The sequence below is a fragment of the Lutra lutra genome, chromosome 13 (genome assembly GCF_902655055.1).
Source record: "Lutra lutra chromosome 13, mLutLut1.2, whole genome shotgun sequence".
NCBI classification, from domain to species: domain Eukaryota; kingdom Metazoa; phylum Chordata; class Mammalia; order Carnivora; family Mustelidae; genus Lutra; species Lutra lutra.
Window position 1 is genome coordinate 73,961,476 of NC_062290.1, and position 12,783 is coordinate 73,974,258.

The window sequence follows — 12,783 nt, forward strand, 5'->3', positions numbered from 1 at the left end:
TCTAATTGGAGATAATCTCACTGCTTCAGCAGTCGTTGTGCTGTGCAGATGTCTCTCACATCAACATCTTGCTGCTTAACATTTCTAACAGCCTAGAGGCACATAGCATTATAGCTGAAGACTTGGTTTCTCCTAAACCAAACTCATCTTTGTTCTTTATTCCTTCCTTCAAACCCAGGCCTGCTTCCTAACATCTGTCACAGGCACCAATTCTAGCCTGCTCTCTGCTTCAGAATTTTTACCCCCTTTCCTTTGCATTTTATAACCGCCATGGAATATGCCTGATTTAGTCTTTTGAATTTATTCTCTGTCCTACTTTCATAGTCCTACCTAGGGCCTCATTTCAGCCACTCTCTCCACCAAAAAGACAAAACCATTATTGAAGTTATTTTGTATCTGACTTTCAGTTCATTTCCTATCCTCATCCCAGATGAATATTCCTAAAATATGTTACCATGTGGCTATGCCACTGTTTGCCACAGATTTTCCTGTTTCTTTTGAGATTTTCTGTGACTTTGAGTCTTATCAGCTTTGTATCTATTGCTCCCTAGAGCCTTCTCCATTCTTTAACTCATTCATTCATTCATTCATTCATTCCGTGTACACATGGCCTGCGCTCCCTTCATTGGAATGCTTTCCCCTGTCCTCTGTCCCTTATGCGGGACTCATATTTTCAAAGTCTCAGTCCTGCCATTTATGAGGAGCTTTCCCTAACCTCCAGTCTGTATTTTTGCTCTGAGTTCTTTGCAACACCTTTTTGACACATGACCGTTCTACTATGTCTTACTTATCAATCTAGTAGTGTTTCCAATATGGAGTTTCATCTTTTGACTAGAATGTAATTCAAGTTCTTTGTGGTAAGGAAACTTGTCACTAGAGAGGGCGTTAACATTTGCAAATCTGCTCGTCATAAGAAAAACTTTAACACCGCAAAGACTGAACACGTAGCTCACAAAATAAAATACTCAGTTTCAACACTTAAGATACTTAAAAGATGTGAGATGCCATATTTCACCTATTAGGTGAAATATCGTAAAGATTAAAAACCATAACATAGAATTGTAAAGGTGCAGAGAAATAAGCAGTCTTCTGGTGGGAATAGCAATTGGCTGCTATCACCTTCTGGAGGATCAAGTTGGGAAAAGTGGAAGAAACTTTATATTTTTAGTCCATCAATTCTATTTTTAGGAATGCATCCAAGCCCCCACCCCCAAAACCAAACATGCACAAAGCTATATGTTGAAGGAGGTCATCATAGTGTTAAGTAATAGGGCAGTAGTAAATTAAGATTCAGTTTTACAATGGAATATCATGCAGTCATTAAAAGTAATAGATGTAGGGTATATCTTTTCTGACTGCTCCCGACCCTCTTCTGGCATCAGCATCCTGGTTTTCTTTTGGGGAACGACTCTTCCCTTCCCCACCTCAGTCCATGTAGTTTGGCTGTCTTAGCTTGGGGTTCTCAGAAAAACAGACTCCAAGAGATGTTCCTGCAGTAAGTTTACTGGGGAGAGTGTCAAAATCGACACCTGTGGGAGAGGCTAGGGAGTGGGGATTGGACAGAGGGAGGAGCTGACCTGTGAAGTAGTTGCCGTAACGGCCTCAGCTGATGGCAGTAAGGAGCTGTGGAGCTGGGATCTTCTTTCAGTGTTGTTCCAACTTGAGGCAAGGGGGCTGGGTTCAGGTCACTCTCATCATGAGTGCTGATGCTGGGAGGGATGGCTCTCAGCGAAGGGCAGTTCCCAGAGAGTGACTAGCTGAGGCATCAGCTGCAGCTACTCCCAGCAGCTGGGGGAATGAGTGCTTCAGTCCTAAATGGGGAAGTTGGGTGGTGTATCTCTCATCCTCCTCCTGGCCAGCCACACCTAATCTGGGCTTTCCAACTCTACATAACCCTTGCTTTCAAATAATGATTGGTTCAGGGTGGGCACATGACTGGATAATGTTGGTAAGATCCAGTATGGGGGTTTTTGTTGGAACAGTGAGAAAGAAAAGAGGAGCTCTTGCTCCTGAGTTCGCTGGGTTGGGACAATGAAAGCATGGGACGAACCTCTTAGAGTCTATTTACCACTGAAGAAAATGAGGCCAATACCCAGAAAAAGCAGAGTCAAAAGATAGAGATCCCCCGACCTACTTTTTGGGTAATTAAATCCATTTTAAGTCCTTGGCTTTTCAGTTATGTAAGCTAATATATTACCTTTTTGCATTACTCAATTTAAATGAGTTCTGACATAACAGGTGACCCTTGAACAATAGGGGATATTGTTGAACATAGGGGCATTGACCCTATGCAGTCAAAAATCCACATATAAATTTTGACTCCCCCAAAACTTAATTACTAACAGCCTACTGTTCACTGGAAGCCTTATCAGTAACATGAACAGCAGATTAACACATTTTGTACGCTGTATGTAATTTTTATTGTACTATTCTAGTAAAGCTAGAGAAAAGAAAATATTAAGCAAATCATAAGTTAGAGGGGTGCCTGGGTGGCTCAGTCATTAAGCCACTGCCCTCACTCAGGTCATGATCCCAGGGTCCTGTGATGGAGCCCCAGGTTCGGCTCCTTGCTCAGTAGGAAGCCTGCTTCTCCCTCTCCCACTCCCCCTGCTTCTATTCCCTCTCTTGTGGTCTCTGTCAAATAAATAAATAAAATCTTAAAAAAAAATCATAAGGAAGAGAGATGCCTGGGTGGGTCAGTTGATTCTTGGTTTTGGCTCTCATCAAGATCTCAGGGTGCTGATATCCAGCCCCAAGTTGGGCTCCATCCTCCGTGGGGAATAGGCTATTCTCCTTCTCACTCTCCTTCTGTCCCTCCACTCTCTCTCCCTCTCTCATAAATAAGTAAATAAATAAATCTTAAAAAAAAAAAAAAAGAAAACCATAAGAGAAAATATTTTGAGTACTGTACTGAAAAAAAAAAACCAAAAAAAAAAACAACCCAACAAGTGTAAGTTGACCCACACAGTTCAAACCTGTGTTGCTTAAAGATCTACTGTTGTACAATGGTGTACAATAACAAAGGAGATATTCACGATACATTAAGTGAAAAAAATTAACACAAAAATACATTTTACATATAGCAACGATGCCTGTTTTGTAAAACAAACTAATGTACACAGTTAAAAAAAAAAAGAAAAAGAGGTGGCTCAGTCGGTTAAGAGTCTGCCTTCGGCTCAGGTCATGATCTCAGGATCCTGGGATCCAGCCCCCGTCTTGGGGGAGTCTGCTTGAGATTCTCTCCCTCTCCCCCTTCCCCTGCTCTCTTTCTTTCTCCGATAAAATAAATAAAACGTTTTTTAAAAAATGCAGCACAACAGAAACAACATTATAGTTAAATGGTGAGATGGGACGGGGAGGGGTGGGAGGCTGGATTTCGTTTTCTTCTACAGGTTCCGCAGAGATGTCAAGGCCTGGGATTTGAGCCCTGCTTACCTTACTGACCTACCGACTCAACTGACGGGACTCCCACGACACGGGAACAGGTGACTCACACCCTGGTTACCGTCTCATGGGGCTCCTCTACCAACCGTCCTCCCTCTCCCCCCATCCCCATTACGGCAAGGCCCGGAAGCCCCCAAGAGCTTACTTCAGCTCCTTTGCCACGTGGGCTCCAGCCACCCCGAGTCCCAGTTCCGATTTCTCAGGAGTGCGTCTCCACCTTCCCGAGCCCCAGAGCCCCCCACCCCCGCAGGTCGCGCCCGCTCCTCCAGAAGCGCCACCGCGCTGAGGAGATGGGTCTGCCGCGCGGCTCCGCGTCCAGACGCAGGTGCGGCTGCTATCCACGTTTAGAGAGCAGAGAGAGTTAAGTGCCAGGCGACTCGGGAACCCACATGGTCGCTTACCTGCGGCTTCTGTCGCTCTGGAGACGGCCAGCGGGAGAGGCGGGGCAGCGCGGCGGGGCGGGCGCAGCGGCTTTCCCGCCCCGGGGCGGCGCTCGCGCACGGGGCCTCGCGGCTCCCGCGGCCCGGTTCCCCCGCCTTCGGAGCCCAGCGCCGCCGCCATGTCTTCCGGGGCCAGTGTGAACGCCCTGCAGCGCCTGGTGGAGCAGCTAAAGCTGGAGGCCGGCGTGGAGAGGATCAAGGTGAGACGGGCGGCGGCGCCCTTTCCTCGCGGCGCGGTGACGGCGCGCCCCCGCCGGGGAGGCGTGAGGGGAGAGGCCGGCTGCTCCTCGCCGCGGCTGGGTCGTGGTGGGCGGCCGTGAGGACGGCAGCCGGGTCCTGGCCAGTTTCCCGGCCTCGGCGGGGATGCGGCCGGTGATAGGAGGCCGGGCCTGCTGGGTCCGCGAAGACCGGCGAGTCTTCCGGAGCGGGGCCCGGGCCGAGTGCCCTGGGGGAGTTTCCCAGTCAGCGGTGAGGACCCGGCCTCGGGGTGGGGGTGGGGTGGGGGCGGCGGAGCGGGGCGCACGCGCGCAGACCAGGGATGCGGGCGGCGCGCGGCCGGCCTGGCTGGGCTGTTGCGGGAGGATGCGGTCCGGGCCCGCCGCGTAGACGAGGACCGGTCTTACTGAAGGATTGATGGGACGAGCGCGAGAGCGCGGACGAAGACGGGGCTCAGGTTTCTGGCGTGGTGACCGGGCGTCGGGCTCTGCCCTTAATCCCCGCAGAGAAGCGGGAGAGCGGCTTCGCGGAATGAGCACTTCGGTGTTGGACGTGTGGACTTCGCCGAGATACGCAGGTTGGGCTGGAGGCTCAGAGGACAAGGCTGAAAGGAGTCCTAGGAATGTATGGGAGTAAAAAATGTGTGTCAACGAAAAGACCAGAGGGTGGACCCCTGGACCAGCCCAAAGATGGCTGAGAGGAGAGGAGAACCAAGAGAAAGCAAGGAAGGAGGGGCTTTCAAAAATTTGAGGCTTCGTTATTATGTCTAATGTTTAGTCAGTTGATTCAAAAGCATCTGTTGTATATTGTGTTGAGCAATTAGGGTAGCATTATTTGTAGAATATATGTTCGTGTGTATGAATGAACACTGCTGTGATATTCCGTGTACTTCCATAGTGCCTTCTCTCTGTAGTTGGCGCTATTCTAGGTACTGAGAATGTGGTGATCATAGTGGCAGAGATCATCAATAAACACATAAGTAAAATAACTTTAGACCATACGTGAAGGTTATAAAACAAGATCAAGAGAGTTATGGCATGCAGAAGAGGTTTTAGTAACAGAGGTAGTGGTAGAAGAATCTGGATTGTAAAAGGGTAGGCAGGCCTTTTTAAAAAAGAAATCTGGTTTTAAAGAGGAAACAACTTGGGAGGGGGTTGGGAGAGGGGGGTGGGGTTATGGATATTGGGGAGGGTATGTACTATGGTGAGTAGTGTAGTAGTAGTAGTAGTAGTAGTAGTATGCTGTGAAGTGTGTAAACCTGGCGATTCGCAGACCTGTACCCCTGGGGATAAAAATATATGTTTATAAAGCTGTAAAAAAAAAAAAAAGAAAGAAAAAAGAAAGGATGAATACCCAAGTTTTGTAGCAACATGGACGGGACTGGAAGAGATGATGCTGAGTGAAATAAGTCAAGCAGAGAGAGTCAATTATCATATGGTTTCACTTATTTGTGGAGCATAACAAATAGCATGGAGGACAAGGGGAGATGGAGAGGAGAAGGGAGTTGAGGGAAATTGGAAGGGGAGGTGAACCATGAGAGACTATGGACTCTGAAAAACGATCTGAGAATTTTGAAGGGGTGGGGGGTGGGAGGTTGGGGGCACCAGGTGGTGGGTATGGTAGAGGGCACGGATTGCATGGAGCACTGGGTGTGGTGCAAAAATAATGAATACTGTTATGCTGAAAAAATAAAAAATTAAAAAAAAATAAAGAGGAAACAACTTTATTATTTCTTTTTTTTTTTTTAAGATTTTATTTATTTATTTGAGAGAGCGCATGAGAGGGGGAATGTCAGAGGGAGAAGCAGAACTCCCTGCTGAGCGGAGAGCCGGATGTGGGACTCGATCCCGGGACTCCAGGATCATGACCTGAGCCGAAGGCAGTCGCTTAACCAATTAAGCCACCCAGGCACCCTTATTTCTTTTAATTTAGGAAATGAAAAGCTTTATTTCGAGGTTGAGGGAAAGGAACAAACTATTTTTAGATAGAGGGGGACCAAATAGAGAAGGAGAATTGGAGGTAGAGAAGACAGGCAGTCTGCCTGTGGGGACATGGGATTGGAGGGCAACTTCTGAGATAGGAAGAAAGGAGATCAGGACATGTGTGAAGATAGATGTTTCTAGATGTGTGGACTTAAGGACTTGTATGATGACATTTTTCTTTGTGAAGTAGAAGGCCAAGTTTTTTCTAGGGCTGAGGGGAGGAAGCTAATGCAGTCACAAGAGTGAGGATGGAGGAGAAGGTTGTTGGGGATGGGAGAGGAGCCCCTACCAGGCACAATCATAGGCACCTTGTGACTCTGAAGACCGAGCTGCTTTGAGATTGGAGACTGATTGCCCTACTTGTGGGGTTTGTTGTTTGTTTGTTTTTCCTCCACTAGCACTTAGTCACCCAGGAATCTGAGTGTCCAAGGTGAATGGTAGTTGATCCAAGTAGTGGGTTAGCAGAGGAGGTATAACACAAAGATGGAAGTGGGGCCAAAGGGCAAGGAGCTTGAGGGGCTGGCCAGAAGGAGGCTGAACGCAGACTGGATAGAGAAGGAACTGAGCCAGCCTCCTGGTGATGGGCTTGGCAAAGGGGGAGGAGGCATTCTCCTGAGGTCAAAGAAAGGATGTAGTGAGAAGGAAGTAGCATTCTGGATGGGTAGGAGAGATTGTAATCAGAAAGTAGGAAGTTAAAGTGTAAAATTTCAGATGTGGAGCAGTTATAGGTGTTGGGTGTAACTGTTGGCACTGAGGAGAAGGCCATCTGAGGAAAGGAGGTCAGGGAACTGAAACTAGGGTTGTTGAAAATGGTCAGGATGATGTTGGCACCTGAGAGGGAAAGGAGAGCTGGGAGCCAGTTGCCTGCCTATCCTGTGGAGTAGCTAGGCAAGGTATTTTCTACATTTAAAAAATAATTTTTAAATTATTCAAGTGAATTGCTCAAAGTGAGAATTCAAGTGAATTGCTCAAAGTCACACAGATAATAACTTTATTTGTGGGGTGTTCTCATATGTAGTATGGTTTCAGGTGTTTGGTGGGCTTCTCTAAGGCAGCACCCTCGGGAGTCACAACATTCCAGGATCTAGTTTGCCTTATTGCAGGGCTCAGTAATGAATGGATGCTCTCACCACATCCACAGATGCCTTCCATTAGCAGACTTGCTAACTAGTAAATAAACCAGAACACCAGTTTTCTAGCATATAATGGAGAGCATCTCTTACCAGTGATTGGAATGCTTAATATTCTTCCAAGGGCCCCTTCTCTGTTTTGGAGAAATCTCTGAGAAGTTGCTGGATGAGCATGGACTCAATCCAAGGAAAGCCATATAATTTGGGTATCCTACCTCCCATGGCAAATAACAGCTTCTAATTGTTTGAGTTTGTACTCCACCCCAACCCCACCCCCAAAGTCTTTTTCCTGTAAAAGTGCTAGAGAAATGCTGGCCACTTTTATTCTTCTCTTATTTTCTCTGCATATCCACTCAGCTTAACTTTTTGTCCATGTTCTTTAGGTAGAGTCCAGTTAGTCCAGTTTCTCCAGGGGTCCTGGAGGTTAGTCTCCCTTCTACCCATCATGTGTGAGTTCAGCTGTTCCCTCTAATGGAGCAATAGTAAGCATGAGCATAATTGGTTCTAAATTCCTTGTGAATTAATAGCTGCTATATATAACCATTAATTCCAATAATAATCAACATGAACATGTCAGAACTTTTGAGGGAAAAGGAAGCTTAACCATTAGTTTGGTAATATTATTTTATGTTTTTATATTTATAATAATAAAAACTGTTATTACATTAATGAAACCAAAATTCGTAAGGCATTCTAGGAACTAGTTGGTAACTATAACATAAGGAGTTGATTTTCCAGGTATTTAGAAACTTAGAAAATTAACACAAACTAGTAGTGATACTTGAACAGCAGTTGGAACCAATTTTTTTTTATGATAGGAGTGAGATTTTATACAAAACACCTTCTCAGTGCACATAAAATGGAATGTGAGGAAAACCTCGATGTACAAATCTGCATCAAATGGAGGATAAGAAGAAAGGCAGAATAATATTTATCAGTGCTACCTAATAAACTCCAAAACTTAGTCACTTAAAGCAACATTTATTAATTCGCAGTTCTTAGGTCAACATTTTGAGCTGGGCTCAGCTGTGTAGTTCTGCTGATCTTTGCTGGACTCTTCCATGCATCTGCAGTCAGTTGGAGGGTTGGTTGGTAGCTGGATGATCGAGGATGGCCTCACTTACATGTCTGGAAGTTGGGAGGCAGGTGGCAGGAGCTGGCTCACTGATTATTCTCCACAAGATCTCCAGTAGGCTAGCCTGGGCTCATTAGATGGTCTTACAGTTCCAACCACAGCAAGAGAGGTAGCTGCAAAGGCTCTTCAGACCTACGACCTAGAAGGTGTCCATTATTTCTACCACATTTTCCTGGTCAAACCAGGTCACAAGGTGAACCCAGATTCAAGGGGTGTTAGGGAAAGACTCTTGTTGGTGAGAGGAGCTGTAAAATACTGTGACTGTTTCTGTAGTCTGCCACAAATGTACTGCTGACTGTGTGTCAACACTATTCCGAGTGTTTTACATGCATTTAGCTCATTTAATTGTCTCATCAACTCACTGACTCACATACTGTTACAAAATACATTTCACAGATAAGGAAACAAAAACTGAGAAATTAACTTGCCCAAGATCATACAGGTAATGATGGAGGTGAATTTGAGTCCAGGCATTTTGGTTCCAGAGGCTGCACTTTTACCCAATAAGCTATCCTGCCTCAAAAGCTTGAAGAAAACTTGTCACTTTGTTTTGGGCAGACTGGATAAGGCTTCAGCCTTGTAAGCATTAAAACAGTCTGCTCGGGCGCCTGGGTGGCTCAGCGGGTTAAGCCGCTGCCTTCGGCTCAGGTCATGATCTCAGGACCCTGGGATCGAGTCCCGAGTCGGGCTCTCTGCTCAGCGGGGAGACTGCTTCCCCCTCTCTCTCTGCCCACCTCTCTGCCTGCTTGTGATCTCTCTCTCTCTGTCAAATAAATTAATAAATAAAATCTTAAAAAAAAAAAAAAAACCCAGTCTGCTCACATGGCAAACCTGACTATATTAGCACATGCTTTATAAGTGAAAATTTGTAAAGGAAGTACTAGAATGAGCTATTTCTTTACCAGGTCAGTCTCACAACTAGGATTCTAAATGGATCAAAGATACCAGCTTTATTTTTCTTTTATTGAAGAAGCAACAGAATTAAAAAATACCCTAAATCATGGAAACTGTAACATAAACTTTCAGCAAAAAAAAAAAGACTTTTGGAGATCACAAGATGTGGGACCTTTGTCAGGCTGTAGGATCATTTTTCAGAGTATCAGATGGCTCGGCTGTGAGCAGCAGGTCAAGCTGGTGTCCCTTTGTTTCAGGTCTCGCAGGCAGCTGCAGAGCTGCAGCAGTACTGCATGCAGAATGCTTGCAAGGATGCCCTGCTGATAGGTGTTCCAGCTGGAAGCAACCCCTTCCGGGAGCCCAGATCCTGTGCTTTATTCTAAAGACCGGTGAGTAATGACACACTGTGCTGTCTTTGGGCCATGGCATTATCACAGGGCTTCCCAAGGAATCGGGCAACTGAGCTTTGAATATCCACTATTTGGGGGAAATTAAAATAAGAAACAGTAAAATGCACCTGAGGGGTGACTCTAGTCAGCATGTCTGTGGAATACATCTCATTAAGTGAGTCTCAATCCTCTTGGGCACTAACTCATGAGAAGTTAATATCCTTATGTACTTGAGGTCTTTAACTGAGTTGGCTGATAGTAATTTCATGACCTTAATCCCACCATCTCTGTCCTAACACCATTCCAGTGTTGTGATTTGCTGTTTGGTGCTATCAGTAGACTTGCTGCTCTCTGGACCAAGGACTCCCCAGAGGAGACTTGTTCCTACCACATTCTATGATTTCTTCCCTGGAGGCTTTCAGAATATATGGTTTTTTTTTGCTTTGTTTTTAAGATTTTTTATTTATTTATTTGACAGACAGAGATCACAAGTAGGCAGAGAGGCAGACAGAGAGAGAGAGAGGGAAGCAGGCTCCCCATCCAGCAGAGAGCCTGATGCGGGGCTCGATCCCAGGACCCTGAGATCATGACCTGAGCTGAAGGCAGCGGCTTAACCCACTGAGCCACTCAGGTGCCCCCAGAATATATGTTTTGTTGTTGTTTTTTTTAAGATTTTTATTTATTTATTTGACAGAGAGAGATCACAAGTAGGCAGAGAGGAAGGCAGAGAGAGAGGAAGGGAAGCAGGTCCCTGCTGAGCAGAGCACCCGATGCGGGGCTCGATCCCAGGACCCCGGGATCATGACCGGAGCTGAAGGCAGAGGCTTAACCCACTGAGCCACCCAGGCGCCCCAGAAATGTAGTTACTGGGGAAAAGCGTGGGTAGAGTTAAAAGAGCTTTACAGGGGCACCTGGGTGGATCAGTGGGTTAAAGCCTCTGCCTTCAACTCCGGTCATGATTCCAGGGTCCTGGGATCGACCGCATCGAGCTCTCTGCTCAGCAGGGGGCCTGCTTCCCCCTCTCTCTCTGCCTGCCTCTCTGCCTACTTGTGATCTCTCTCTGTCAAATAAACAAAATCTTAAAAAAAAAAAAAAAGAGCTTTACAAATTGATTAGTGAAATGAAAACACCTGTTTGGGGCGCCTGGGTGGCTCAGTGGGTTAAGCCTCTGCCTTCAGCTCAGGTCATGATCCCGGGGTCCTGGGATTGAGCCCCACATCGGGCTCTCTGCTCAGCAGGGAGCCTGCTTCCTCCTCTCTCTCTGCCTGCCTCTCTGCCTACTTGTGATCTCTGTCTGTCAAATAAATAAATAAAATCTTAAAAAAAAAAAAAAAAACGAAAAAGAAAACACCTGTTTGGTGACATATTGGGAATTTCATGGGTCCTAACGTGTTGCGTTTCCTTCATTCACATTTTCACTCCCCCCCCCCACTTTTTTGGGAAGAGGTCAGGGCATAGATTACTGTAGTCTTTTGGGGCCAATATAGTTCAAATTATGTGTTCTTGAGGGATTTTCATAAGACTTAGTAAACATCTTAGGTCCTTTTTCATATATTTGCAGAAGGGAATTACTCATATTAACAGAAAGAAGTAATCATGCTGTCAGGTACTATTATACCTTTTAATGGAAAATGTCTACATTTATGGTATTAAAGTAATAGTCTTGTGCTGGCATAGCATTTTCCTTTTTACAAAGCAGCTTAATGGGTGTTATTCATTCAATAATGTAGCTTAGATATTTTTTATATTGTTACTTTCTACTTTGAGAACACTAAAGTGACCTGAATTGATGAGTAGTTAATTATATGTATAAATCTTACTAACGTGAAAACCTACCTCATTCTCTTTTCAGTAAGGAAGAAGTTCACTGAGGAATGCTTTTAAGCGCAAAGTGATGAATAACTAACTGCCTCCAAGTCTCAAGAAAACACTTTTCTGCAGCCAAATGACTTAGATATTTCAAACCTTTCCTTGGCCTGGTCCTATAGCCAAAATTTTATAGAAATTGATGAGTTTCTACTCAGATAAGGAAACTGGGTGAGGGGGAAGACTTTAGATAATAATGGCCAGACTCTTGGTAAAGTGCTTTTATATTTAAGACAAACAAAAATGTTACCACCAAATACACCTCTTTCATAAGCAAATTACTGGTGTTTTTATTCCTGGAATATTGTTTGTTTTATTTACTGGATGTTTACACTTTGGGAAGGCAAACATTTTTGTTTGTTTAAAAATTGAATATTTGTAATTTGTTGTTCCTAAGATTTTTATACCATAACAAAACTTGTTCTTTTCCCCTGAATTTACAGTTTCTAAATGAAGACAAGCAAGTATAAAACTGGGGGAAGAGTAGGCTTTGTTAATCAAATGCTGTCTTGATTTTTCTAAATGAGAAGATTCTTTCATTTGTAACACTAAACATAGGAGCTGTTTCTTAGCAAACTCGTTTGGAAAGATTCATGTTGTGTTTTGGATTAGATTGCCCCATCCAGTGTATGAAGCAGATTTGGTCTTTGTTTTCTTAAGTTCCTCTACTTTATAGTTGTGGTTGTACTTAAAACAAAAAAAACTACATTATTTCATGTCTTTAAAAAGTGTTCTTTAGAACATTACAAATGAGTAAAAACAAAATAATGTGAAAATACTACAACCTACATAAATTCTTAATGTCACAAGTGTTTTATTTTGATGACGTGCCTTTGATTTAATTTGGGACACTTTTAAAAGGATACTTTGTGTTTGTAAAAATCTTTGATGAGCTTGGAAATAAAATTTCTGCTTAATTCATCATTTTCTATGATAGCAACATTTTGTGTCAGATTTTGTTTTAAGGTGTCATGGATTTTTGTTTCCTTGTGAAATTGAGTGCTACAAGTGGGAAGTGAGATTTTTGCTTATAAGTACTTGGAGAACTTTGTAAAAAAAAATTATATATATATGTATAAAAAATGAGCAGAAACATCTCAATTTCTGGCAACATTGCACTTTGAAATAGTTATGTATAAATCCATAAATAAATGAAAATATCTTTTAGCATAATTAGTGTTACCAAGTAGAGAAAATAGAAGCCATCATATGGAAACTCCCTTAATCTCTGGCCACTAAACTTCCAAATCTAAGTTATCTGAATCTCCCCCTCCGTTCAATCAAAAT

General features: G+C 44.2%; 1 protein-coding gene across 1 annotated transcript; it reads left to right on the top strand.

Moving 5' to 3' along the window:
• The first annotated feature begins 3,927 nt into the window (after positions 1–3,927).
• GNG10 (G protein subunit gamma 10) lies at positions 3,928–12,417 on the top strand. The gene is made up of 3 exons (XM_047699082.1): positions 3,928–4,084; positions 9,499–9,630; positions 11,483–12,417. The coding sequence occupies exons 1-2, from the start codon at positions 4,004–4,006 to the stop codon at positions 9,622–9,624; spliced, it is 207 nt and encodes a 68-aa protein (XP_047555038.1). The 5' UTR covers positions 3,928–4,003; the 3' UTR covers positions 9,625–9,630; positions 11,483–12,417.
• The last annotated feature ends 366 nt before the right edge of the window (positions 12,418–12,783 follow it).